Consider the following 26715-nt stretch of genomic DNA (forward strand, 5'->3'; position numbering starts at 1 on the left):
TTGACATGACAGAATGAGGTTCAAATGCAGTACAAAAATGAATTAGAAAAATGGATGAATGATGGTTTACTTTCACATGATGAGTATAGATTTTCAAGGAATGATAACCCGAGAAACCCTGTAGAATATTTGATACCAAAAATTCAAAAGAACGTCCAAGTGCCACCAGGGAGTCCAATAATCTCAGCAAAGGGAAGTTCGATGGAAAATACATTAAAGTACATTGATTTCCGTTTACAAAAACATGTGAAGAATTTACCATCATATGTGAAGGACAGTGGGGACTTTCTGAGATTAATTTACGATATTCCAATAGAAAGAGACTATGTGCTGATCTCAATGGATGTTACATCATAATATACGAGCATTACGCATTCAGATGGGTTAAGAGCAATGCACCATTTTCTCCAAGAGAGACCAGTTACCTTGTATAAACATACTGAAATGTTAATGACAATGGCAAAAAGATATCTGGAGGGAAATTCTTTCCTATTTGGGGGTGAATTATACCAACAAATGCGTGGGACTGCGATGGGCACCTGTTTCGCCCTCAGTTACACATGCTTGCATGTGGGCTGGTGGGAGGAACAGGTGCTCCCCAGAGACCATGAACAAACATGGGAAAAACCTATAGTAATCTGGAGAAGATTTATTAATGATTTGTTTCTTATTTGGAGAGGGTCGACGACATCAGCCGAGGAGTTTATCAAAAGTTTGAATATAAATGATTTAAACTTAAATTTCACTTATGAAATCCGTACATCGTCGTCACATTCGTGGATATAGAAATCTTCATTCATGATGGTAAACTGGAAAAGCTACATAGAAAAAGTACAGCTGCAATACCAATCTTTATTCATCCAGTTTCCATCCAAATCACACCAAAAAGAGTATTCCTTTTGGAGAAATGTTACACACCAAAGGAAATTGTAGCACAAATGAAGATTTAAAAAAGTATCAGGATGATATGGAGGAAAGATTCAAACAGAGAGGCTACAGTATGTCATTAATAAAATCAGCAAGAGTATCAGCGAACAGGAGAAATAGAGATGCTATCCTGTTCACTAAACAGACAAAGAATAGAGCGAAAAAGAAAAAACAGGCAGAGATCAGATTTTTAACCCCATTCAGTAGCCAAGAAAAACAACTTCGAACACTTTTAAGAAAGAGTTGGCTAACCATAAAAGTGGATCCAGTGATAGGGCAGGTAGTCTCCAAACATCCCATGATTACATCCAGACGTGCGCTGTTAGAACTGGGGGTCTCTAGTTGGCTGAGGTAAGTACCTTAGTCCAAATAGGGACCCTTGCGTCTAGTCAGGGAAAGGAGGGACACAATCTTAGATAACCCCTGCTCACCCTCTGGTAGCTTGGCACGAGCAGCCAGGCTTATCCCCAAGGCAATGGGTTAAGTATTTGCAACCACACTCCCAGTAACACAGTGATAACAGCACAAATGGACACCACACTGATTTAGGAAAATAGCGATATCTTTATCAAGAAGAAATACGATGAGACCAAACGATAAAAAATATCCAGCATATGTGTATTCGTAATATTTCACTGGGCCGGTTATTAGGCCAACAATCGCTTGTAGGTTCTTGCGGTATTAATGAGCAGTTCACGATGATCTGATGCAGTCCTAATACAATGCAGTGCAGTTCGTAATGCAGTTCGTAATGTAGAAATAAGACAGTCCTTAATGCGAGTACTAATGTGGTTCGTAAAGCAAGTAATAATGCAGTCCGGAATGCAAGTACTAATGCGGATCGTAAAAGCAAGTAATAATGCAGTTTGTAATGCAAGTACTAACGCGGATCGTAAATGCAAGTAATAATGAAGTTCGTAGTGCACGTACTAATGCGGATCGTAATAGCAAGTAATAATGCAGTTCAGCACCGATCGCGGTGCTAGTGAAGGTCTCTATTCTACTCTTGGCTGACTCACGGTCAGCCACTGCCAAAATATGCCCCCAATACTGTTACGAAGGAAACAAAGTGCAGCCCCACAATCCGACCCCGGTACTGCCACTCCTCAGCGAGTACGGGCCGCAATGCTGACTTGAGCGGAGGCTCGCGCTGCAAAGGAGGGAAAGGCCGAGAGCGGTCTCTCGTAGCACGCACTCCGCCTCAGGCGGCGACAAACGCAAGCTCGCTGAGCGTTACCTGGGGGGTGCACTCTCTCTCTCCTCTCCTCGCGGCTTGGGCATCACGCTGTGCGGCTTCAGGTTGGTTGCGGCTGCTCCTCGCAGTGAGAGTCAGGCTACCAGGCGACGGCCTCGCAGCAGATCGGCTCACGGCGCTCTTGGGCAAAGGACCTTGGACCCACGATGGTGAAAGTTCACAGGTCTCTCCTTGGCAAAGGCAGGCTTGGGCCGTCAGGGGTGATTTCTCATGGCTCCCCCTTGGGACGACGATCCGGGCCGATGGCGATAACAATCACAGCAGTTCTGGTCACGCTGTTGATTGAAGTAGAGCGCAAGACTGCTCCGGGGCACACGGTCACGAGGCAATTCTCACGAAGGTCTCAGGCTGCAAAAAGCACACGCACACAGCGTCGCTGAGACACACTCGGAAACAGCCCCAGAATACACAGCAAGGGCAGTCCTTCTCTTCAGTCTCTTCAGCTTTTCTTCTTTGGCAGAGGTTCCGCTTGATCGCGAAGTAGTCTCAATCCTTTTTCAGGCTTGGGTTCAGTCTTGAGTTCAGGGGTTTCAGCTCTCATATTTATACCCCTAAATGCCTTTGAAGTCTTTGTGTTCAGGGGGCGCTGAGCCCGGTCCAAACCAGATCTGGGTGTCTTCCTGTCAGTGCACACCTTCTTTCTTTGATAATGAGGGTCTGGGCCTCAGACACTCCGCGGGAGGTGGAGCCATTCTTTTGTGGCAGCACCACAGCCCTCTTCGCATCAAAGGGGCTACTCCTCTCACCACACCAAATGCAGGCCATCCTGTTGAAGTCTCACCTACTCCTCTCTGGTGTCAGGACACGTCCCAGACGCTGTCACATCCAAACCCAGACAGTCAATACACAACCAGGCAGAGGCATGCAGGATGATTAGGACAAGAAACCAGCCACTTCTAAAAGAGTGGTTTCTAAACACACAATTTAAAAACCATCTTCACAAAAAGATGTGTTATTAAATTCGGAGTTCAGGCACACTAAACTCCATCTCTCCATCTTATGCCTATGGGAAGATATGCTGGAAACATGTGACACAGCATTCCCCATTCTGTCCTATGGGCAAGATAGCCTTGCAACAGTGAAAAACGAATTTGGCAGTATTTCACTGTTAGGACATGGTACAAACATCAGTACACGTCCTACCTTTCACATACACTGCACCCTGCCCATGGGGGTACCTTGGGCCTACTATAGGGGTGTCTAATGTGCATAAAAAGGGATGGGTAAGGCCTGGCAAGTGGGTTCACTTGTCAGGACAACAAGGCAGTTAACAAACTGTGCGCAGGCACTGCGGTGGCAGGTCTGAGATCTCTTTTTAGGTCTACTTGTGTGGGTGGCACAATTAGTGGTGCAGGCACACTAGTAGCATTTGCATTACCAGCGCTGGCACACATAGTGCACTTTACTAGGGACTTTACTAATAAGACAAACATACCAATTATGGACAACCAATTACCATATCACTTTATACAGGGAGCACGTGCACTTTGACACTGATCAGCAGTGGCAAAGTGCCCAAAGCATCTAAGTCGGCAACACAATGTCAGAAAAAGGTCTAGGAGGAAGGCAAAAAGTTTAAGGAACTTTAGCCAAAAAGGGCCAAGTCCAACATGCGCCATCATTAAGAGATGCAGTGGTAATGAGTAGCCCTGAGATGCAACATGAATGCAATTGGTTGCGGCCGCAACCAGGCTTTAGACGATACTTGCAAAGCAGAGCTTGTACCATAGGTGAGTGCATCACAAGCTACAAGACACCGTTTAGCAATGAGGCAGAGAAAATAAAAGGAAATTACAATTGTAAAACAGATTTTGCAGTATACGTTTTAATGTGTACATGCAACTTAAGATATGTGGGCAGCACAATACTGCCCTACACAAAAGAATATTACAGGACATAAGGGCAATATCTAATAATGACCATACTTACCCAGTGACGCGCCATTGTGAAACACATCACAACAAAGATCCAAAACAAATAAAATACTCTGTAATTGATGCTATAGGTGACCGCACAAAAAAACTGAGAGTCAGAAATTAGGAATATCATTAAGTTGGATTGCAAAGTACCAATGGGATTAAGTTACGATGAAGAATTGCACTCTAGTTTGTAGAAGACATTAGAATAAAGGAAATATCAGAAATATTTAGGTCTCAATCTCATATTAATGATCTTCAAAAGATATGTTTCTCATACAGTTCTCAAAAAGATTAATTAAAGTAAGTCAGCATAGAGTAGATACAGATTTTTACATTGAACTCCCACATTCCCCTGGCATAAAACATGATAGTGCATATGGTGACCTTGATAAAAAGAAAAAGAAACAAAAAACAACAGACAATGCAGAGCAGGGTTAGGCACTAGCCAGATAGAAAGATTACAGTTTGAAAGATATGAAAAACCTGGTCAAATGTAAGACAGAGTGAAATTAGGCACTTGCCAATGATGTATTTTTGTCTTTTTAAACCAGAGAATTAAGAATAAATATTTAGAATTTCAGTAGTCAAATTGAAATTCAAGATGGAGAGAAAAAAAGCATGTAACTAAAAAAATAAGGAGTGCTGCAACTGAAAAAGCAAATGGTCTTTAATAATGTTATAGCAATGAATTAATGTTTCAAATCAATTGTGGAGAATATTGAAAGCTCCGAAAAGATTTGGGGGTGGGACCCAACAAGTCAGTCATGTTATCTGTGAATCTCAGTACAAATTGACAATTGCTGCACTGATGTTACTGATATATAATGAAGAAATTTCCTGCAGAGATTAAGAGACCAACATAATAGAATCCTCCCCTTATGGAAACTGGCACCGAAAGATCCTCCTCTTGCTTTAACAAGTGTTACCTCTCCTGTCATGAGACAGCATTTTCCCCCCATATTGTCAGCCAGACTTCCATTCGTTCTCCATTTACTATGCCTTTAAAACAAAACTCCGACCATAAGCCGCACATCTCTATCCACTACTGCCAGACGCAACTCTTCTATCCAAACTTCATTCTATCCATGTCATAACAGGCTGATCTCTCTCCCACAATCTCCCATTCCCTCACCAGACACACTTACCTGTGCAGCATAAGCCAGGCTCACCACGCACTCAGTCTTTCTAATGACCTCCCACCAGGATCAAGGGAACCGCCCTTTCTGCCAAGTTCATCCCTCCCTCTTAAGTTGCCTCTCACAATGCTCACCTCTCTCCTTAGGGTTAAGGCTTACACGGTCTTCAATGACATCCGTATTTCCATCCACAACATGTCTCTGCTGCCACCCACGATGCTCAAATCAATCTCTCCCCAAGGTTGTTCAATTCTTCCCAGAACTAATGCTGGTGTTGTCTTTTTTGCTGCTTTCACCAGACTGTAATTTAATTCCTGCCAAACATCACCATATTCTGCCTTCTCCTCCACTTCTTGTGAGGCTCCTCTCAGCTATAGGTGCATTCTCCTGCTCCCACCACAGCAAGAGATGAGAATCATTTGTTCAACAATTGTCCCACTCACCACTCTTTCTTATCCTGCAAGACATAATTCTATCTCCATCTACCACATCGTTCATCCCTGCCTCTACTACTATCCACATCCCACCAGACTTCACTCTTCTATCCTTATTACAGGTTCTGCAGCTCCCCATCAAATGGACAGACCCACCACCCCTTAACATACTGCCTGACTTGCCATATTCTGCCTATTGCCCGCCCCCTCACCAGTGTTGTTTCTCCCGCCTTCAGTTGCCATCATGCTGCCTTTTCCATTCCACTCGCTCCTGGCACACTGGTCCGCCGACTGTTCCTCAGATACATCTCCTCTACCCTTTGAGGCCCACTCACCTTAGCTTTCCTGACATCATCTTTGCCTCTCACTTTCAATGAGTTGAACAAAGAGTTAAAATACTTTATATCAACACGCAAGGCCAAACCTGCTATTCAATGATGCAAAGGAGATTGTCAACCAAGAGGCTTTTTAATTAATGAACAAAACAGTAATTTGAAGCAAGCTGATTGAGGGCTATGTCCTCCATTTTAATGAATATCAAAGAGCCCGAAGTGTGTGGGCAATGCGTGCTGCTCTGATTGTGAAGCGCTACAGAGACTCCAGATCTCATACACGTTTTGGGCCTTATTTTAAGGGGGTGCAGAGGTAGTGGGGAATGTCTAAGTAGAGCAGTAAGAACAGTAACGCAAAAAAGAGCAAAAGGGATGCTTTTCCTCCCACCTCCTCAACAGCGTCACTTTCAGTCAATAAAAGAGCGTCACATGTACTTGTAGAAAAATTGTTGAAACAGTTTTTCATTATCTGATGATCAGCATCGCTCATCCTGCCATTCCAGTTTTTCTGCCAAGTAAATCATAAGCTACATCATGAGTTGTTGGGCAAACACAAAAAAAACGACCTATCCTAACTGCAATTATTTCATTTGATATAGTTATAAATAGTTTTGACAAAACAATGCCACTAGTATTTTTACTTCTATATGTATGTTCAATGCCGCATGTGGGTCTCGATGAGGGCATATGTCCAGGTTAAATGACAATAAAGTGCTGCGAGCAAGAGGGTGGGAAGGCAATACGTAATCGTGATATATGAGGGCTAACGTGGTGCACCAATTTAATGACTCAAATCTGAGAGTAAGGGTAAAATGGCTGTTTTCCTTGTTACGCCAATGTTATGTTGAAAATTGTTTAAATGTAAACCACTAGGACACCGCAGCTACTGTTAATACGCTGAGCGCGACTCTGGTGTTCACTATTGAGATGGGAAGGCCAATTGAGGTTATCCCCAGTCCTAGAGAACAACAATGGTATGCCCAAGATCTGTGATCTGAGGTGTTCCTTTAGATCAGGGGCACCACAAACTGTGAAATGTGAGAAATTTCAGGACAACCTCAGGTTGTTGGAAAAATGGTGGGGTTGGGACAACTTCAGATCTTCACTCCCAAAATATAGAACTTTAAAACTAGTAACATCCTCTGCTCTTGGAGTGCATAAGAGGCTTAGCTCAACCATCACAATCAAAGGAAAATTCAAGTGTTACCATTTTCAGGCCAAAGCTAACCAGATAGAAAAGCTGTCTGGTTGCAAAGACATATTGTGAACATGCTGAAAGCTGTTCAAGAAATGCATTTCACCCATTGCTTACCATTGGCTTTTTGTTTTGTCACTCAGTTGCTTTCTTTCTATTTGCTGACTCTATTTGTTTAAGCACATGGGTACTCACAAAAATTTGTCCAAGGGCCACAAAGTCTAGTCTTTGGTGTGACCAAGGGTCGCACTGATGCCAGCTGGGTGGTGGTAGGTGGTCTGGGTGGTTCAAGGATTGTGTAAGGAGGTCTAAACAAATGTTAAATAAACGGGAAAGTATTATATTTGCAGGTTAATACATTTTTGCCTGTTTTTTAACATTGAAAAAAAAATATTAGTGTACACCAGTGGAGGGGGTGGGGGGAGCATGTAAAGTTCAAGGGGGCTGGCCGCAAGTGGGCCCCGGGCCGTACTTTGAGTATCACTGTTTTAGCACCCCCAGCATATATTTGTCCTGTGAAGCACTGCCGCTTTACAACCTCTCTGATTGGATCCTTCATTTTATCAAAGAGTTTACTTGCTTTTCAAGAAGTCTTTTTTTTTTCGTTTTCCTTAAGCGCTCCGCTAGAGGGCATTGTTTTTTAACTGCCTCCCTTGTGTGCTTTTCTCAACCCACGCTCCTTGTTGCTCTTCCTCTCAATTATAATTTCCTTAAATTGCAAATTTGTAGTGCTGTGTGTGTAAATTGGTTTCCTGATGCCGCACAGGTGTTCTATACAAACCATACTGAGTGCAAGAATGGCCTGCGTAGCTTTTATGGTTTCCAGTGGATGCGTAGAAACCCCATTGTGTGCACTAGAGAAGTTTATTTCCAGCGCAGTCAGAGTAGGAGGATGATAAAAACCAGCAACAACACACGCTTACTTCGCACCCGCTAAGGTTTGTGGAGAAAGCTGATGGAGTGTGATCATTTAAGAGTGTTTTGCTCAATCAATTCCTGCTCATTGGGTGGGGATACTAACACGTACTTAAGAAACATGACTAACAGTGTGACTTGTGAAACATGCAAAATGTTGCATCGTTAAAGCATGCACAAGGGTCACAAACTGGTTTGAAATTAAGTCATTCATGATAAAGAGAGAAACCTACTAATTAGCTATGATAATAATGTGAAATGTAATAATACAGTCTGTAGATATTTTTAGCAAAATATGATTATGAAAATGCTCAATTAATCATTCGCCGGTACTTCAGGGTGGCAACTGAGGCAGTGCACAGGTGGCCCAGAGCGGGGTGCCTGATCCTAGACTTGGAGAAGGCGTTTGACTGTCTGGAGTGGGGCTACCTGTGTGAGGTGTTGCTGCAATATGGGTTGGACGAGGGATTCCTCAGGATGGTTGACCTACTCTACAGGCGCCCCACGGTCCGTGTCCGACTGGGCCCCTATGTCTCGGAGGCAGTACCGGTGGGCCGCGGCACCCGGCAGGGGTGCCCTCTGTCCCCGCTCCTGTTTGCCCTGGCCATCGAGCCCTTGGCTGTGGCTGTGCGGGCGACTTTGGGGGATGGTGTACCGCTGGGGGACGCCGTCCACCAAGTGTCGCTCTATGTTGATGACCTGTTGGTCTATGTTAAAGATGTGGGGCGCATTCCGGAGGGGCTGCCACAGCTGCTGCGGACGTTTGCCGCTATCTCGGGGCTCCGGGTGAACGCAGCCAATTACTGTCTGTACGCTTTTAGTGCCGAGACTTAAGACCCGGGATACTGCCTGGATGGTACGCTGGTCCAATGGAAGGAAGACACCTTACGCTACCTGGGGATCCAAATTTACCGTTGCCCGGCCGACCTATTCGATGGGAACTTGGGAAGGGCGGTTACGGCGCTTAAGTCGCAGGTGAGCTTCTGGAGCACACTCCCGCTGACGATTACGGGCAGGGTGGCGCTCGCCAAAATAGTCATGCTTCACCGTCTCCTGTATTACTTTGCTAACTGGCCGACGTATATTCCCCCTGCATTTTTTGGTAAACTAAATAAGATGTTGCGGGACTTCATCTGGGGCGCTGCCAGGCATAGGCTGGCGCTCGCGAAGTTGTTTCTGCCGACAGCCAGGGGTGGTCTAGCAGCTCCTTGCTTTGAACACTACTACTTGGCCGCTCAGCTGCAATGGGTGGCCCGCTGGTTGGCTGATAGAGGCAGAGATGATACGGCCACGGTATTGGCGCCTTACTCGCTGGAGCGTATAACCAGGTCCTTTCATCCCCTTCACACAGTTGCGCGTCCGCTGCCGCTCCTTCTGACAGTGGCGCATAGGTGCTTCCGGAGGGCCTTATACCTCACCCGTGCTGTTGTCCCATATGCGCCGGTAATACCACTGGAGGGTTCCCCCGGTGGTGGAGGAGTGCTCGCGGCCCCCACACTGGTGGGAAGCTGATGTGCGTACGCTGGGGGATCTGTATCGGGATGGCGAGCTCATCCCATACGAGACCCTGGTATCGGAGGACGGGCTCCCGCCCGGTGGGTTCCTGACACACCGCTCATTGATAGCGAGATTGACTGCCAAATGGGGGGACATGACCACGGAGCCCAACCTGCACCTAACCATGCAATATCTACATGTCATGGGGAGAGGTGGGCACTTGATTCGCTGGTTTGCGGCTTCACTAAGGGAGCTGTCGTCGATCAGCCTGGACCGGCTTCGCGCCAAATGGGACTTGGACCTGGGGAGACCTCTGGCGGACAAGGAGTGGGAAAGGATACTTAAGGGTCCAGTACGTATACCCAGAAACATGCGGTTCCGCCAAATTCAGTTATTCATTGTGCACAGGGCTTACCTCACACCAGAGTTGATTAACAAGTACTTTCACCGCACCGACGCAATGTGCCCTAGGTGCAGTGAACTGGGGGCGGGTTTCTTACACATGCTGTGGAGCTGTCCGAGGTTGGGCGCCTATTGGAGAGTAGTCAGTGGGCTGTTGCAGGGGAGTGTGGGTCGTTCCATCCCATTTGACTGGCCTGAACACATTCTGCACCACTTCAAAAGATCCCGCAAAGATAAGGTGACGTCCCGATTCCTAGACCTGGGGCTAGTAGTAGCAAAACGTCTTATTACGAGGCGATGGAAGGCGCATGAATCGCTACATGTGAGGGCATGGAGCGCCTCTTTTCAGGCATGGGCTGGGGCGGAGGGGACCGCTATCCGGAGGGAGGAAACTCTGGGCCTGCGGAGGGAACCCATGGCGGACCGATGGGGGCAGTTACTGGGGGAACTTAGACGCCTGCGCACGGAGGGTCGCGCGGGGCCTTTGGAGGCGGTTGACAGTGTCTGCGCGAGTGAGGGTGGGACGCGGGCTACTCTACTGACGGGATAATATGCCCCCACAGCCTCTAGCCCACCGCTGCGGCGGCAGTACTCACACAGGGGTGGTCCAAGCTGAGGCGCACACAAGTGAACCCGGGGGGAGGGGGGATGGAAGGGTGGGGAGATAGTGGTGGAAGGGGGAGTAAAATGTACGCATAAATAATCCATGCTGCCATTGTTATTGTTATGTTTAGCCCTTGGGAATTGTATGTAACCTGTCTGTTTTTAAATACCTGAGCTGAGCAGGCGGCATATGTTCACAGGTACGGAGCCTTGGTTGACATACGGTTGCTCCTGTCACTCCTTGTGAGACTGCACCAGAACTGTTACAGATACTACAGCTAGCTCTGGAGTGGGAAGCAGCTGACGCATAGTTTAAATGCATGTTAAGGTTCAGCAGTCACCGGCCCCAGTATGGCATAATCACCTGCACATGCTTACGGACTCCTATCTGTCATGTACGCTGCCAAAGAGTGTTTTGCTTAAAACAATAAAAACAGATTTAAACAAAAAAAATGAAAATGCTCAATTAAAATGATTCCTGTTTATGTTTTCTCCAACATGTAATTCTGAGAGAAAGTGCTTGCTCGATTATTAATTAAACGTAATCAGACTATGCTTATAAGTATAATGAAATGGTGTTTCTATATTATTTCTTATACATCTCTATTTCTCTAATTGTTTTCAATATTAGCATGATTTTTTCTAGAAAATGGTGATTTAGTTCTTTTTCATGTAGGCCTAGAAATGTATTTCTTGTTTCATTATTTCCTTGGAATAGACTAGAAATGCTGACCTGATTGCACTGTAGCTACGAGTATTATTGCTGGTTTGTTTCCTACAGCTTGAATAATGGGCATCCTCTCTGTTAGTATAAAACCTTGTTGCAAACTCAGAAGAAAGCGTGAGGAGCAGACATGCAAAGTTTCAAATGTATTTCCTATTTTCGAAGGGAAGTGATATTGCACATTCAGAGAAAACAGTAAACACTGAACAAATGTATTATGTATGGATTCCGGATGATTTGGGTTAGAAATCGATCACACCATGGTTGCACCATAGATTTTGACCAATAGAAATTATGCAAACTGCGTAAAAGTTATTTTGTGGGCAGGAACTGTGAACGTTTGGAGGTATAATTGCCCTGTAGGAAAAGGACGTGTGCGGCTATTTTCCAAATCTTGGGCCTGACCTGCTGTCAAGTCTGAACTCTGATTTGCCCTGAACTGAACTTTTCTGATTACTTCTGCGCTTTACCGGCTGGTGAAGTTGAGCAGACCAAACCTTTCAGCTGAATAATTAAAGACTCCTGCTGTTGTACGCTGTACTTTAGACTTCTGCTGGGTCCATCTTGTGTCCCGGTCCTGATAAATCTACAACCAATTCTTGGTTTGTATGATTCCAAACTGCATATTGTATTTTGTAATGTGTTTTCTCTCTCTCTCTCTCTCTCTCTCTCTCTCCCTTCCTCACGCTAAGTGTTATTTGATGATGTATTTTCTCTGAGCCAAGATGTGTTGTGATTTTACCTGTATTTAAAAGAGTAATCATTATTAGATGATCCTAATGTATTTTTGTGTTTTGACCATTCATCTTGAGGTTTAGATAAAGATATCTTGATAACGATCTCATGTCTTTTGTCCTTACTTATCAATGATTTTATTGTATGAATATTATTGATTAGCTAGGCACTTCTTCATTACAGGTCCTCATGAAGGAGTGGCTTTCCGACTCTAATTATCGGAGTCCCTATTAGCTCGTACAAAGATCTATCAGAGGACCTTATGGGTGTGACTAATTGTAGAGTTTCCATGGGCCAAACTTAGTGTTAGTTTGAATTGTGCTGCTGAGGATTGAGTTTACGGGTAACCCATGTCTGGGCCCACAAACTTTTACACCGTTTCCGCTGCAACAGTTTTCTGGTAGCATAATTAGATGGTTATTTTGACTAAAATATATACTAGGTAATGAAAAGACGGAGTTAAGAGACATTGACTGACATTAGAAAATGTGTTCTTTTGTGTTTCATATTGTGACCCGTTGTTGACTTTAAGGGAAAGTAAACAGGTCCGTCGTTGACCTAAGATCCCGGGATAAAGCCTAAGGGCCGTCTTAGTGTGGCATACACTAAGGGTGTTGTATGCTGTGGAAGTAATGCAGTGCAATAGGCCTTGCCAGTGCTAGCATAGGGAACTTGAGATGTGACAAGTGGAGATTTTTGAGTTTTCTTAAAAAATAATGCATTTGGAGAGATCTTGAAGATTTTCATTTAATTGAGGGCGAAATCGGGCTTGTTGAGATTTTGCTCGAAGCAAAAGAAATTCTCAGAGTGTGTGTTTCTGTCATTTTCCTTTTAGCTGAGCAGACAAGTTGTTTTATGTTGTTTGTTTTGTAAAAGACTTTGTAAAGACGACGACAACTTTGTAAAGGGAGGGTCAGTTGTAGGAGTTAAACTGACGTCACAGGTGCCGCGCTGGTATTGGTCAGTTGGTGAGAAATCGTCACAGGTGCCATGCTGGTATTGGTTGGTTGGTGTGGAGCCACGCTGGTATTGGTCAGCCTCATCGGTTTTGATTGGTGCAAAAACAACCATTGATGGCCAGAATGCAGAACAATGTCGTACATTCACCCCAGTACAGAGATCTGGGCCTAAATCCATCGTGTTTTTGCTCACCATGCCAGTTTGGACCCACCCATATGCAAATCAGTCTTGACCCTGCACCCAATGGGAACAGTCCAGCCAAACTGCCAGGCTGTCACACAGAGATAGGCTTACACACGCACCTGACAGCCGGATACAGCGTGAACGATGTTGTTGCTAATTAATCCCGTCCCCTATGGCGAGATATCCCCGAGTGTATGTACAGAGGACACTACAAGGATAATCTCTCCCCCGGGGAAAGGGAAAAAAGGGACAAAAGAAATAAGAAGAGAGTCGCTGCTAGGCTCAGGAAAGGGATGTCATCTGATGCTGTGGACCTCACAATCCTATCTGCCACCCTGTGTGCCCTGAAAGTGAAACACAAGACATGCATTAATACTTCCATCCTAATAGGTAATGTACCCCCTCCCCACAGCCCCTATGTGTATGGACTTACTGCATAGTCAGCGGCACTGCTCTCCATATGACAAGGTCAAAAATAATAGAAAAACAAAGATGAAACAAAATAAGGAACAGTGTTACTCCATTCCTCTCGAGGTACTTATCTGGCTGGAGATAACCATCTAGTCAATGGAGCTCGCCGCCAGGCTGGCCTCTTCTATCCCACTGCTTTGGGCGTAGTCCCAGAGGATCTCCCTATCGTTCTGGCTCCTCTCTGAAAGTAGAGTTCTCAAAGAAATGAAGCGTTGCGTCACGCTCCCAACTAATCACTCGAAGGTCTGAGATGCCTCTGATTCCCTCAGTGAGCGAGGCCAGGAATTAGAACAATCAGGACACGTAGGAGCGAAGGCTGCCCTTAATGATCATAGTGCAGCTCCGCTAGGGGTTGCCGAACAAGGTCTTGACATAGGCGGCTGCGGAGTGTGGGACGCTATACGTTCTCGTGTCCGCACTGCTACTCCATGCCGCATGGAATCAGACAACTGCCACCATCGCCTCCCAAACCGCTACAATACCTTTAGCGGTGATTACTAACTTGCGGTCAGAGAATGTACCAAGGTAGGCACAAGTCCTCCCTACGGGTCAATCAGCATACCCGTAATACTTCCAGGCTAGTGCTTCGCTGCTCCGTGCAGCATAGAATCAGGCAGACGACACGGACGCCTATGACTGCTTTGCTTCCTTTGCGGTTCCCTCTTAGAACAAAGTTGTGTCGCTGCCGAGATAGGGAGTGCTCAGTGCCCCCGACAGGAACGTCCAGCACTCCAGCAATCCTGTTTGGCTGGGGTCGCCAATAACAGACTGCGCCTTCGGCGGGTTGTTGTACTCAAGTGACAAGCCCCGGGCTCCACTTGGGCGGAGCTTATGAAGTGAGTCAGGGGTCATGGTATTACCCCCAAGGATTGTGGGAGGTGTAGTTTTATGCCTCTCCATTCATGCAGTGTAATTTCTACGTGCCCCGTGTACCTTTCTCCGCCTAGCCATGACACAGGCCAGGTTCTCCCTGGACTGGAAACAAGCATCCTAGGACCGGTTTCGTGCTTTCAGCCCTCATCAGCCAGGATAGCTTGACTCCAGTGGCATGGAGAGCACGAGGCCCATGTCTGGGCATACCCGTCCCACTCGGGGTGACAAATGCAAAAACAACAATTGATGGACAGAATGCAGAACAATATTGTACTTGATTGGTGGCAGAGAATCATAACACGGAAAAGAAATTGTTGAAGATTTTTCTCGAAAAGGTTTGATTTTAATGTAGGAAAATAATTACGTTTTTAAAATTGATGAAAACCTTGTTTCGTAAAGATGAGTTAATAACAATTAGAGAAGGAATCCCTGTGGCTCCCGAAGGACCCCTTACTTCATTTATGTCATTAGAGAGGGGATATCACACGTGTACGTGGTTGGAGGGAGAATTGGATGAAATGCACTGAGCACTGGAGCAACAGGATCACGCAACGTTGTTGCGGCAACATCAAAAATGGCTGGCCTCACTCCGTGGCCAACTGAAATCGATCCAAGTAAACAAGGCCACACACTCCCTCCTCACCTTGAAGCAAAAATATTACGAAGGGGGTAACAAGGTTGGCACCCTATTGGCCCGTTGGCTTCATTTGTGTATTTCCCGCACCCATATTGCCAGAGTTAAGAACATGAAGGGCACATGGGCTACCTCGGAAATAGACAAACAACAGGCTTTCCACACTTTTTTCTGAACCCTATATAGCCAAGGCAAAATTGTCCAGGAGGAAATAGACACATTTCTTGCCTCTAATACCTGGCCGCCACTTGACCCATCCCACGTGCAGCATTTGGAAGCCCCGTTCACCCTAGAAGAGCTCCAAAGGGCACTAAAAAGCTTGCCGGCAGGCAAGACACTAGGCCCGGATGGACTCACGGTCTCCTTTAATTGCTTGTTTCTTCCTCAGCTCCAGGCCCCCCTGCTCCGGTTATTCAATTCCCTCACTGACAGTACCAGCTTAACCCCTATGATGTCCAGTGCAGAGATAGCTCTCATTCCCAAGCCAGGGAAAGAAGACCAGACATCCTGCAGCTCCAATCGCCCTATCTCTCTACTCCACATTTATGCCAAACAATACACCAAACTACTGGCACGCGCTTGGAACCATACCTTCCTAGCCTGATAGACCCAGATCAGGTGGGATTCATACACCAACATCAGGGTGTCAGATAATATTCGGCGAGTGGCCAACCTGGTGGAAAAGGTCCAGCGGCGCAATATCCCAGCATTTCTCCTTTCCCTCTACGCAGAGAAAGCGTTTGATAGGGGAGACTGGACCTTTCTTCGGGCGGTGCCGCGGAGGATTGGACTGGGCCCAGTCATGATATCTCATATCATGGCTTCCTACGTTGCCCCGTTGGCACAAATTAGAGTCAATGGGCTTCTGGCCCCTCCCTTCCAGATTCACAGGTGTACTCGACAAGGATGCCCCCTATCACCTCTGCTCTTTGTGTTGGCAGTAGAACTCCCAGCGATAACAATCCGCCAGTCTGCTGCAACCAAGGGCATACCATTTGGAGGAGAGGAGCACAAGGTAGCACTTTTTGCAGATGACCTCCTGCTCACTCTAACTGACCCTGCGCACTCTCTCCCTGCGCTTCTCACATTGCTCTCTCAATTTGAACACATCTCAGGACTCAAAATTAATGTAGCTAAATCGCAGGTGCTGAACCTAACACTCCCCCCTCACGAGGTGCTTGAACTAAGCACTCTCACTATGTTTCAATGGACTCCTCAGTCAATTCGGTATCTGGGCCTCAATGTCACAGCCACGCTAGAGTCGTGATCTCAAGCCAATTGGCCAGACTGTAAACGATCCATCAGGGAAGATCTTAGGCAATGAAAATCACTCCCCATATCATGGTTGGGTCACCTCAATGTGGTAAAAATGTCCATACTGCCTAAACTACTTTACCTCTTCCAAACACTTCCGATGCCTGTTCCCCAAGTGGATATCGTAAGCCTCCAGAAAGAGGTAAATGCCTTAATTTGGGGTAAAAGTAGACCAAATTCTCCAACAGATTGAGGGGGCTCATCTGTCCCAACTTTCTTGTTTACTATTTGGCGGCACAGTTGCGCTACATCCCGGAGTGGGTAGTCTGCAAAAGTGGTTTCATATGGATAGTGCGGTAGCCTGCCGCCCTCTGTGGGATTTGGCCTGGCTGCCAAAGAGAGCATGGCCGCACAGTGCCTACATCGCTACCTCTACGAGAACAGTCCTTGATATATGGGATGGATTAGCAACTAGTCGGGCCTAACTTCCCCTCCCCCAACACGCCTTTCACTCGCAATCCTGGCTTTCCACCAGCCCTACAGCCCAGTTCTTAACTGGCCCGGGCAGATGGAGATTGCTGCACGATTAGTGATCTTTTCGAAGGAGAACCCTTCAAATCCTTTGACCACTGCAAACAAAAGTGCAGCCTCGGCATGCTTACAATACTATCAAATATGACACTGGCTACATACACCCCTCAATATGCAGGGAGCCACATGCCAGCGCACCTCATTCAAAACGCTTGTATGCTACTTTGATGGATTGCGATGCCTGATTTTGCGCACCTATCAGGTCCTGCAGCACTCCAACCCTCTACACCGCCACTCCTATCAGCAGAAATAACATTAGACATAGCAGATGATACCCCACCAGAGCAATGTGAGCAGCTGTGGAGTGATATCCCCAGAACATATAAAAGCATTGCTCAACAGGAGACAGCCTATAAAGTTATGACCCGCTGGTACTACACTCCACTCCACCTCCAGAAAATGTTTCCCTCCTCCACATCCCTGTGCTGGCATTGCAACGCAGGCACAGGATCCTTTATACATATTTGGTGGTCTTGCCCAATGCTAACTCTCTTCTGGAAAGAAGTGCTGAGCCACATCAAAGACGTAGTGGGGTTCCCTGTTCCAAGCACGCCGCAGATATCGATCCTTGGACTCTGACCCCAATCTCTTGAAGCCATGACCCACCCTGATTGGCGTCTGATACTCCATATGCTAGGGACAGCCAAGCAGATTATTGCCCTGCATTGGAAGAAAACCTTGACCCCGCTGACTCCGGTGTGGCTCACCCGCCTCTGGTACATCATGACGATGGAGATCCTGACCAGCCGCATCGCACACTCTGACACTAAATGTACACAAATATAGCAACCCCTAGTACTGCACCTGTCTAAACTGGAGCACTGCCACTCTCTCCTGCGGGCCCTTCAACTGTTTGAAGACTCTTTACTACCGCGAGGGGCAGAGCTCCTAGACTGAAGCAGACCACTCTAATGCAGGCGATACCCAACTACTTTGACATACCATCCTGGCATCATACTCCTCTTACTCCTGCCAGTACTACTGCAAGCGCCCACAACAAACCACGGCTATAGTGTAGCCTCAATGGTGACCCTATGGGATCCTCCTCTCCCCCCCTCTTTCCCGCTTTACCCTAGTTTTTCCACAGTTCTTTTTATTGTTGTATTCTGGCGAACATGGACCTTGGCAATGCAACCATTTTACTTATCTAAACCAGTTAACCGATCCAAGTATGCTCGTCCACAAACTAATTCAACACTACAAGACTGCCATGCCCAGTTAGGACCCAGTGGACTCTTAAGTGAAGACACAATGTCATAATTGATCGCCATGATGTTATATGTTTGTACGATTTTTATTAACAGTTAATGTGTCAAATGTATGTGCACAGGTATATGGAAAATAATCATAAATTTCAAACAAAAAATGTATTGCCATAATGGCAGTGTACTGCAATGAATAAAGAACTTAGATCAGTGATGTCAAGATGAATTCCTTTCCCCAGTCACTGAAATGACAATGCTGATCTGAAGCTGGCATGCCCACTACATTTAAAAGACCCCCTACACTGAAGTAGAGTCTATTGATAGAAAATCAGTAAGACAAACCTCCATGGGGTTACTTGGTTTGTTGTTTATAATACAGGAGGCATTAACTGTTGAGAATGAGGGCCACACCAAAGAAATGTGTAACTGCTAAATTTAATTATTGTCATAAATTAAACATTCTGTAGTTTCCAGCTTGTGGATGCACATTTTATTTGAAGGGATCCTTGTGAGAACCAGGGTACTGAATGCTTCAGTTTTAAGATTTTTGTGGCAAAGAAAAGTACATGTGTTAATATTAGGGTCTGCAAGGTTCTGCTGAGGTTGGTGAGGAGTGCACTGGTGTCAGCGGGTGTGGGAGGGCTAGGGGATAGGCTTATTTGGTGGAAGGTGTCCAAGGGGAAGCTCTTGAAAAAGAAGGGATGATTTGTGTTGGTTGGCATTTGTTTTATGGTGGGTTTTATGGATTGGTAGATTGAAGGGCACAGTGGTCACCCAAGTCCAATAGGATAGGATCTGCACAAAGAGGGTGGTGTTATAATGACAAATCCCCACATGTTTACTTTAGAGTGCACAGGTTCTGCTATGTGCAATATGAGTTCCAGTGAGCATGATAGTATGACACAGTGTCGTTCATTGATTTTGTGTTGGGATCCATGTATAGGTGGAAGTATTTGAGGCAAGAATTGCTGGTATTGCGGATGGCAACAGAAGGGATGAATTTTTGAGAATCTGAAATTAAGTGTTCACTGTAGCTCGGTGGTGTGCATATCAAATAAAGGGGGATGGTCAACAGATTAAAAGTTAAGTTGGGTTTGTATACGATTGTAAGCCCTTCAAATTCTCCCACAGACTGAGTACCAGATGGTCTGAATTGGCCCTTCAAAATAAGTGAGCACAATCAGTGTAGTACACTGGATGAGGAGCTGTGAGATAATTTTTTAGAGGTAATGAGAGAAAAGAACAACTCAGAAAAGCTTTAAATTAAGAATGGACTTACACCGGTGAAGCTGACATATTTCCTTATGAAATCAATGAATGTGGTTATTGTGTCTGCTCTCATAAGTTGATTCATAACTGACCAGCTTCGAGATGGTTTCAGGTTTTAGAATCAACATGGGAAAACTGGATATTCTATATTTGTTCCTTTATACTACTGGTGTAACCCACTGAGCACATGTATCTTTTTCTTTGGATACCATATATTTGGTGGTGGAAGTTGGATGTTGGAAATTAGAAATTATTTACAGCGGTCAGGTTCCCTCTCTATTTCCTAGATAACTGCATGCCCTGTTGCTACCCTATTTGTTTGGGCCCTTCTTGTTGAGGTTGACACCAGCTTCCTTGTACACTTGTTTTTATAGGTTTCCCATTTCATATGGTTCACGAGAAAGACCTGAATTACAGCTAAGTTATTCCAAAAGCCTAAACCACATAAGAGACTCTTACTCTCACTCATTAAATTAAACTACCAAGGAGCATACTTGAGGGTAATAGCAAAGTGGGGAAAGAGATAGGCAGACAAAATATGGTTGTATGCGAACCAGGTAATAAAGCAGAGGGCTCTGTGAACATCCCAAGAATTCATAGCAGTCACAGGCCCGTGAATGCCTTTTGCAGCATTCCCACAAAAACCCTACTAGAAATTTAAGACAGGGAGACCTAGACATTCATACTGAATACATTCTTCCCCCTTCACAGCCATACATTTTTTCTGATGACTTCTCGCCCAAGATATAGGCCCTTTTGACCGATTTGGAGTTGGTGCGGATATATAGTTTTGGGCATGGTTCACAGCATTAATTGACTGATAAATTTATATAGTGCGATAAACCCATGAGCATGCAAGCAAGCTGAAGCAACACCATATAATTGTGGCGTTAAATAGCATTAACATGTTGGTTAACATCATCAAATGTTTTGAACACTCAAACATGACTTCAACCTGCAGCAAAGAGAAAGACTACAATATGCACAACAAAGGTATTGGGTGATGCCCCCAAAGATAAAAGTGGACGCAACTAGGATATACGCACTTTGAATCATATACTGCAATTCTGAATCACGTTTAGCCATTGGGCATACCTCCTCAGCCATAATATGAGCTATATATAAATTAAATAAACAATTACTTCTTCAGATGCTAAATGGTGATGCATGAATTAATGGAAACTGAGCCTGTAGTACACAGAGTGACTTGGACAGGCTTTAAAGTGATACTAATAAGAGCACCACATGCATAATTAAAGTGCAATATAACCTACTGTAAGACAAGTATAAAACCCTGGCTAAGCTATCCTGCAGGTACCCTCAATGACACGGTCACGTTGGAAGGTTTGTGAGACTTTAAGTGAGAAATTACACAAAGGCGGAGATGCTCTAGGATGATTACATTTGTGAAGAGAAACTTGCTGCAATAGAAGCCATATGAATTTACCTCATCCTAACTTTGTTCAAGCTAGCATTGTTGGGCCTGATATCTCAGCAGTGGATCAAAAACATAAAACAAATTGAACAATACTTTCCAAATGCCTCTTGGTTGCAAATTTTTCCATAGCTGTTCATAAGAAAAAATCAGGCGTTCCCACTTTGACAAAGTGGCTTTAGGGCCTGTGGGACTTGGGGAAGATTAACAATAATTTTATTGTTGAATGCTAAAGAGTTGATTGTGTTTGAAAGCTTTCACATGACTTAAAGAAGCACTTATCTTAAGGCGACCCTGCCAGCTTTTGCCCAACCTAGGATCCCAAGGACTTTTCTCCTAAAAGTGGAAAAGAGAAAACTCAGCTCTCTGAAAGAAATCAGTGTGGCTCCACCTACTTTGAAGGAAGAATTGGCCTAACAGACATAAAGGCCCCAAAACCACTGTTCACACATTGTACTAATGTTATGGGCAGGGGTCAGGAGTACTGTTTGATGCTGCATGTCATGGGAGTTAATCCTGGGGCAAATGGAGAATCTTATCCAGCATATGCTGGTATGCCTTATCATTATAAATATAATTATATATGTGCAATGTTTTAACATTACTTTGCATAACAAAACAAGTAATTAAGGGCCTAATTACGAGTCAGGCAGTCCGAGGACCGCCAGACTTGCTGGGGCGGGCCATGGTGGTTCAGCCACCACCGGTCCGGCATTCCGACCGCCCTATTAAAACTAGGGCAGTCGGACCACCATGGGGCCTTTGAGTCCGCAATATGCTTGGCAGGACCGCCACGGTCCCACCAAGCATATTACAAGTTTCCTCTCTGCCACGCTTTTCATAGTTGTTCCTACTCCATAAAAACCGTGGCAGGGAGGAAACAAAGGGTGCCCTACAGAGCTCCCTGTTGCCTCAGGGCCATGGGGTGCATGCAGGGGGCACAACATGTGACCCCCTATGTACATGAACCCCAGTTCCTGCACGGCATGGATTTTACAGTCCCTGTCGTGCAGGACCTGTTTTTGGCGTTCCCACTGGGTTGCCCATTTTCAGAGGTACCACCGTGGGACCACCAAAAAAAGTCCGCCGGACATGAGGAAACGCGTAGTCGGGTCGGCGGTCCGTAAACTGGTTTGGGTGTGCGGAAGCGGGATGCTTGCATGGCGGTCCAGCCGGCACTACCAAACTCGCAATCAAGCCTTTAGTGTTGTTAAAAAATGTGAGTTCACTCCATTAACCCACTGCCCCACAGAACATGGATAACAGGCAATTCCTTTTCAAAAGTGTGAATCAACATCTGCAGAGCTACAGCATTTTAAAATGCCAACCAACTCACAGGAAAGCCCCTTTTCTCACTTTCGTCCATGCTTTAAATGAGATTGGCTAATAGAGTTATTTCAATTGAACAGGCCTATATTTCTTAGCAGGAATATATTCCCATAACAGTTCATACACATAATATTTCTTACCAAAAGATCTTCGCCTGAAACTCCTCGATTGTTAAATGCCACGCACCTATAAAATAAAAAGTTAATGTTCAATATATTTGAAAAATGTAAACGAACATAAATTCCAGTAATATTATTGGCGACTAATTAGAATTAATTATTTCATTTATCAAAGCTCAATGCAAAAAGGACAAAAGATAAGGAAGAGACAAAACGAGACCATGCCCAGAACTCAACACGGTCACCAAATCACAAATAGTGAGTCATGCTGGGCCTCGACCATATCCCCACTACTGTTATTTAATTAATTAATTAATTGTGGGTTTATATAGCGCTAGAATCGACTCCCGGAGGAGTATCTCCGCGCTTCAACCGCTGGGGAACCTGTCCTGGCTCACCCTGAGAGATGGTCCCTAATGGGTATCTCTAAGGTGCGACCAAGCATCCCCGGCGGTCTGGGGGGGCCGTTGTGAAGATGAGGCAAGCTAATGCCCAGAGTTGCCGAGTGTGGTCCCTGACTGGAGTAGGCACCGAGGCGAGAATTATCGAGCCCGCTGACCCTGGTCCACGACCCTGCCGCGTCGGGAATCGAACCCTGGTCCCGGGCCGTCCTCTGCTTACGGGTCTGCCGCCTCTAACCAGTGAGCCACACCTCTCCACTCTGTGTTTACCAAAAGTACAGCTTGGCGAAGAACCCCTAGGCTTTGTCAATTGCCCTGGATGGCTCCCCTTCTGGCCTAGTTGGCAAGTAACTTGTCTGAAACAGAAGGGGAAAGACAAACTCTGACTCAAATAAATGCTGCCTTTTTTACTGTGCAGTTTTTCTGTTCTGTATAGGCTTTACACAGTAGACCCTATCAGCGGCGTAACACAATTATGGGCCCCCCCTGCAGAATGTTAAATGAGGCTCCAGAGTCTTCCATATCTCACAGATACTCATTAAAGTTGGGCTGAGTGGGGTAAACCGAAGGGCTCGGAAGCCGTCGAACCGTTGGGAGGGAGGGGAGGAGGCGATGGGCGGTGTTATGCCTCTGGACCCTAATATCTGATGGACACCAAAAAAGGTAACTCAGAGGAGCATCCCCTCCCCCCTTCCCCAGTACACCACTTACAGCTGATCTCATGCCTGAAACACTATGTCCAACAACTCCAAATCAGGTGTATGTTTTAAAATATGAAGTGAACAGAAAACACAAATATATCTGTGGCAGAATTTAAAATAAAACATCTAAGCAACATACCAATAGTTGCAATTGTCTTTATCTTGAGTGGATGAAATGTAAATTCTGCCTGCATAGTTTTGCTAGATATATAATGTTTTCCCTTCACAAACGTCGCACTGTTTTGTAAACTTTGTAATACATGGATTCAACAACTTTTGTGAGAGAGAATTTAGTTTTGCTGGGATTTAGTTTAGCAATCCTGCACATTTTCTTTCTTGTGATTTAAATTTTGCCACGTTTAAGGAAGTTGTGAACCCTGAAAAGTTTTGAAGAGATCTTAACAAAGTTTGAAAAGGCAAATCTTTGTAACCTTGTACAGCCTTGCATTAGCTATGCATCCAGCTGTGCAAATAGACAAAATGTAGTGTGATGTCTAGACCTAAGCCCATACCATCACAATGTGGTTTCTTTAAATCAGTCTGATCGAGAGCCCCCAAGACAACTATTTCATAAACAAGGATCAAAGTTTAAGATGCTCCAGCTACAATACTATTGGTCTCCATAATGCATCAGCTACTCCTCATCAATACCAAATCATAAAAAAAAATTGTGATTATAAATGCTCTTACTAGATCCTTGCATGGAAGCAGCACTATCCCCTTATTAGCCTAAACTACATAGTTTACACATTCACTTCTTGGTGTGAGTTTATGAATTCAGCTATATTTTCTAATCAAACATTAAGCATTATCAAGGAAACTTCAGATTAATTATGCCTAATGAATGACTCAAGAGCCAATTATCCTTTTTATAATTTCTAAACCAGAGGGTGTTATTACTGAATGATGTGCTTTACTTACCGATGAATTATCAGAAAAGACTGCCAAACAGGCTAGAGAGAGAGAAGAGAGAACTTTTCTGTCCTCCGTACTCTGATATAAACTCGAGCACAAGGAAAGAGCTTGCTACCAACTCAACACTATGAAAGTCTCTTGCTCCATTTATTGGGCAAAAGGAGCGAACCCTGTTCTTTTTTTAAAGAACCCTCACTCACCAACCTAGTTGATGATATGCTTCTTCATTGGGTTACCACTATGGGTGCTGAATGCCTCCGGGGTGTGCTTCAACCTCTTTTTTACAGCAGAGCCTGTTTTGTTGTGCACAAAGTGAAAAGGTGCAAGTGATTTAAAATTGACTCAAGGCCACCCACCCATTCAGGTACTTTAATAAGGTGCTATTGAGCAAGTTTAAAACCAGTGAGGGATGTCTGCTAGGCTACAATGGTCTCATGTCTCCCTTTTTCTATATTGTCACCATGTTTCAGTCATTTAACACTAAGGGGCCTATTAGGATGGCGGTTGGAAAACCACCCCGACTGCCATGGAAGCGGAAAACAACTGCCCGCCTGTTCCGTGGAAAAACCAGCGGCCAAATTAGGATCATCCGCCAAAAAACACCGACCGCGGTGGAGCGGGGCCAAGAAAAACCACCCGTAGCGGGCGGTGATGGTCAAAATGCGTCTGCGGCGGTCGGATACGCATCGGAAAAACACCAACCCGCCGCAAGATTAGCGGAGACACCGCATGGGAAATTATGATATCCCCGATGGTCCTGCGGTACGTACCACTGTTTCCGACCGCCGCGGTCGCACACTGGGATGAATGGGAGAGCCAGCGGAAGAGCTGCAGCATAGCCACCGCTGTGGACGATCCGTGAAAAATATGGCGGACGAAGCAAAAAACCAACAATAAGGCCACCACCACTCCCACACCTGCACCACTAACCCCCTGCACATCACATACCATACACATCACAACCACACCCCTGCACCCACAACCACTTTGCACACCACACACCATGTCAACACATAAAATGCCCAAATTCACTGAGTTGACAGTCATGGTAAATGAGATAGTCAGAGTGGAACCACAACTGTCTGGTAGCCTAGTCCAACAGACACAATTAGCCACAAGGACACAAATGTGGGCAAGGATAGTTTAAAGGCTCAATGCAGTAGGGACCACCCTAAGATCCAAAAAGGAGATCATGAAGCGGTGGCTTGATCTGACGAGGGTTGTCAAAGAGAGGAGAAGCAAGAACTGTGAGCTGGCTGGTTTTGGTGGCCCTCCCATTCCACCAAAACCATTCACACCATGGGAGGAGAAGGTACTTGCCATACTGCATCCAGAGAGTCTCACAGGAGTAGCCTGGGGAGTGGAGGCTGGTAAGTACAAACAAATGACTACAATCACACTGATATGTACTGTCTTGCACAACTACAAAGCTACACTACCTAGGACAAATTCCATCCATCTGCACCACACACTCACAAAAACATGTCTCACAGATCCATAATTCACCCATTCACATTCACCCAAAGCGTAGCTACCAACATTACCATGGGGGCATGTGTACAGGCAGCCAGCACTACAACTCCCACCAGGCCTCCTTGTCCCACAGCATCAGCAAGATGGAGCCCTACCCCCACCCCACCCAGAAGCATGTGTCAGCCATTACATTACCCTCATCAAACTTACAGGTAAGTAGCCATCTTCCCTGGGAGGGTGTTTGGGGGTGGGAGGCCTGCACTACCACTCCCACCATGCCCCCTGTCCCACAGCCTAGCAAGATGGAACCCTCGCCCCCACCCAGAAGCAGTTGGAAGCCATTGCAGTACACTAAACAAACTTATAGGTAGGTAGCCAACTTCACAGTGAGGGTGTTTGGGGGTGTGAGGCCTGTACCACTACTCCCAACATGCCCCCTGTCCCACAACCTAGCAAGATGGAACCCTCCCCCCACCGCACCCAGAAGCAGTTGGAAGCCATTGCAGTACACTAAACAAACTTACAGGTAGGTAGCCATCTTCCCTGGGAGGGTGTTTGGGGGTGGGAGGCCTGTACCACTACTCCCACCATGCCCCCTGGGCCACACCTGAGCTGGATGGACCCTCCCCCCCACCCCACCCAGAAGCATGTGTCAGCCATTACATTACCCTCATCAAACTTACAGGTAGGTAGCCATCTTCCCTGGGAGGGTGTTTGGGGGTGAGAGGCCTGCACTACCACTCCCACTCCCACCATGCCCCCTGTCCCACAGCCTAGCAAGATGGAACCCTCCCCCACCTCACCCAGAAGCAGTTGTAAGTCATTGCA

General features: G+C 45.7%; 1 protein-coding gene across 2 annotated transcripts in view; it reads right to left on the minus strand.

The window, feature by feature from the left end:
• The window catches only part of LOC146831464 (phospholipase ABHD3-like), a 455115-nt gene that overhangs the window by 267167 nt on the left and 161233 nt on the right, over window positions 1–26715 (minus strand). For both annotated transcript variants that reach the window (XM_085605780.1, XM_085605779.1), the window contains exon 4: window positions 22419–22464. In XM_085605780.1, coding sequence (XP_085461906.1) covers window positions 22419–22464 — 46 coding nt within the window. The remainder of the gene's footprint in view (window positions 1–22418; window positions 22465–26715) is intronic.

Source organism: Triturus cristatus, chromosome 5_1, assembly GCF_964204655.1.
Source record: "Triturus cristatus chromosome 5_1, aTriCri1.1, whole genome shotgun sequence".
Taxonomy (NCBI): Eukaryota; Metazoa; Chordata; class Amphibia; order Caudata; family Salamandridae; genus Triturus; species Triturus cristatus.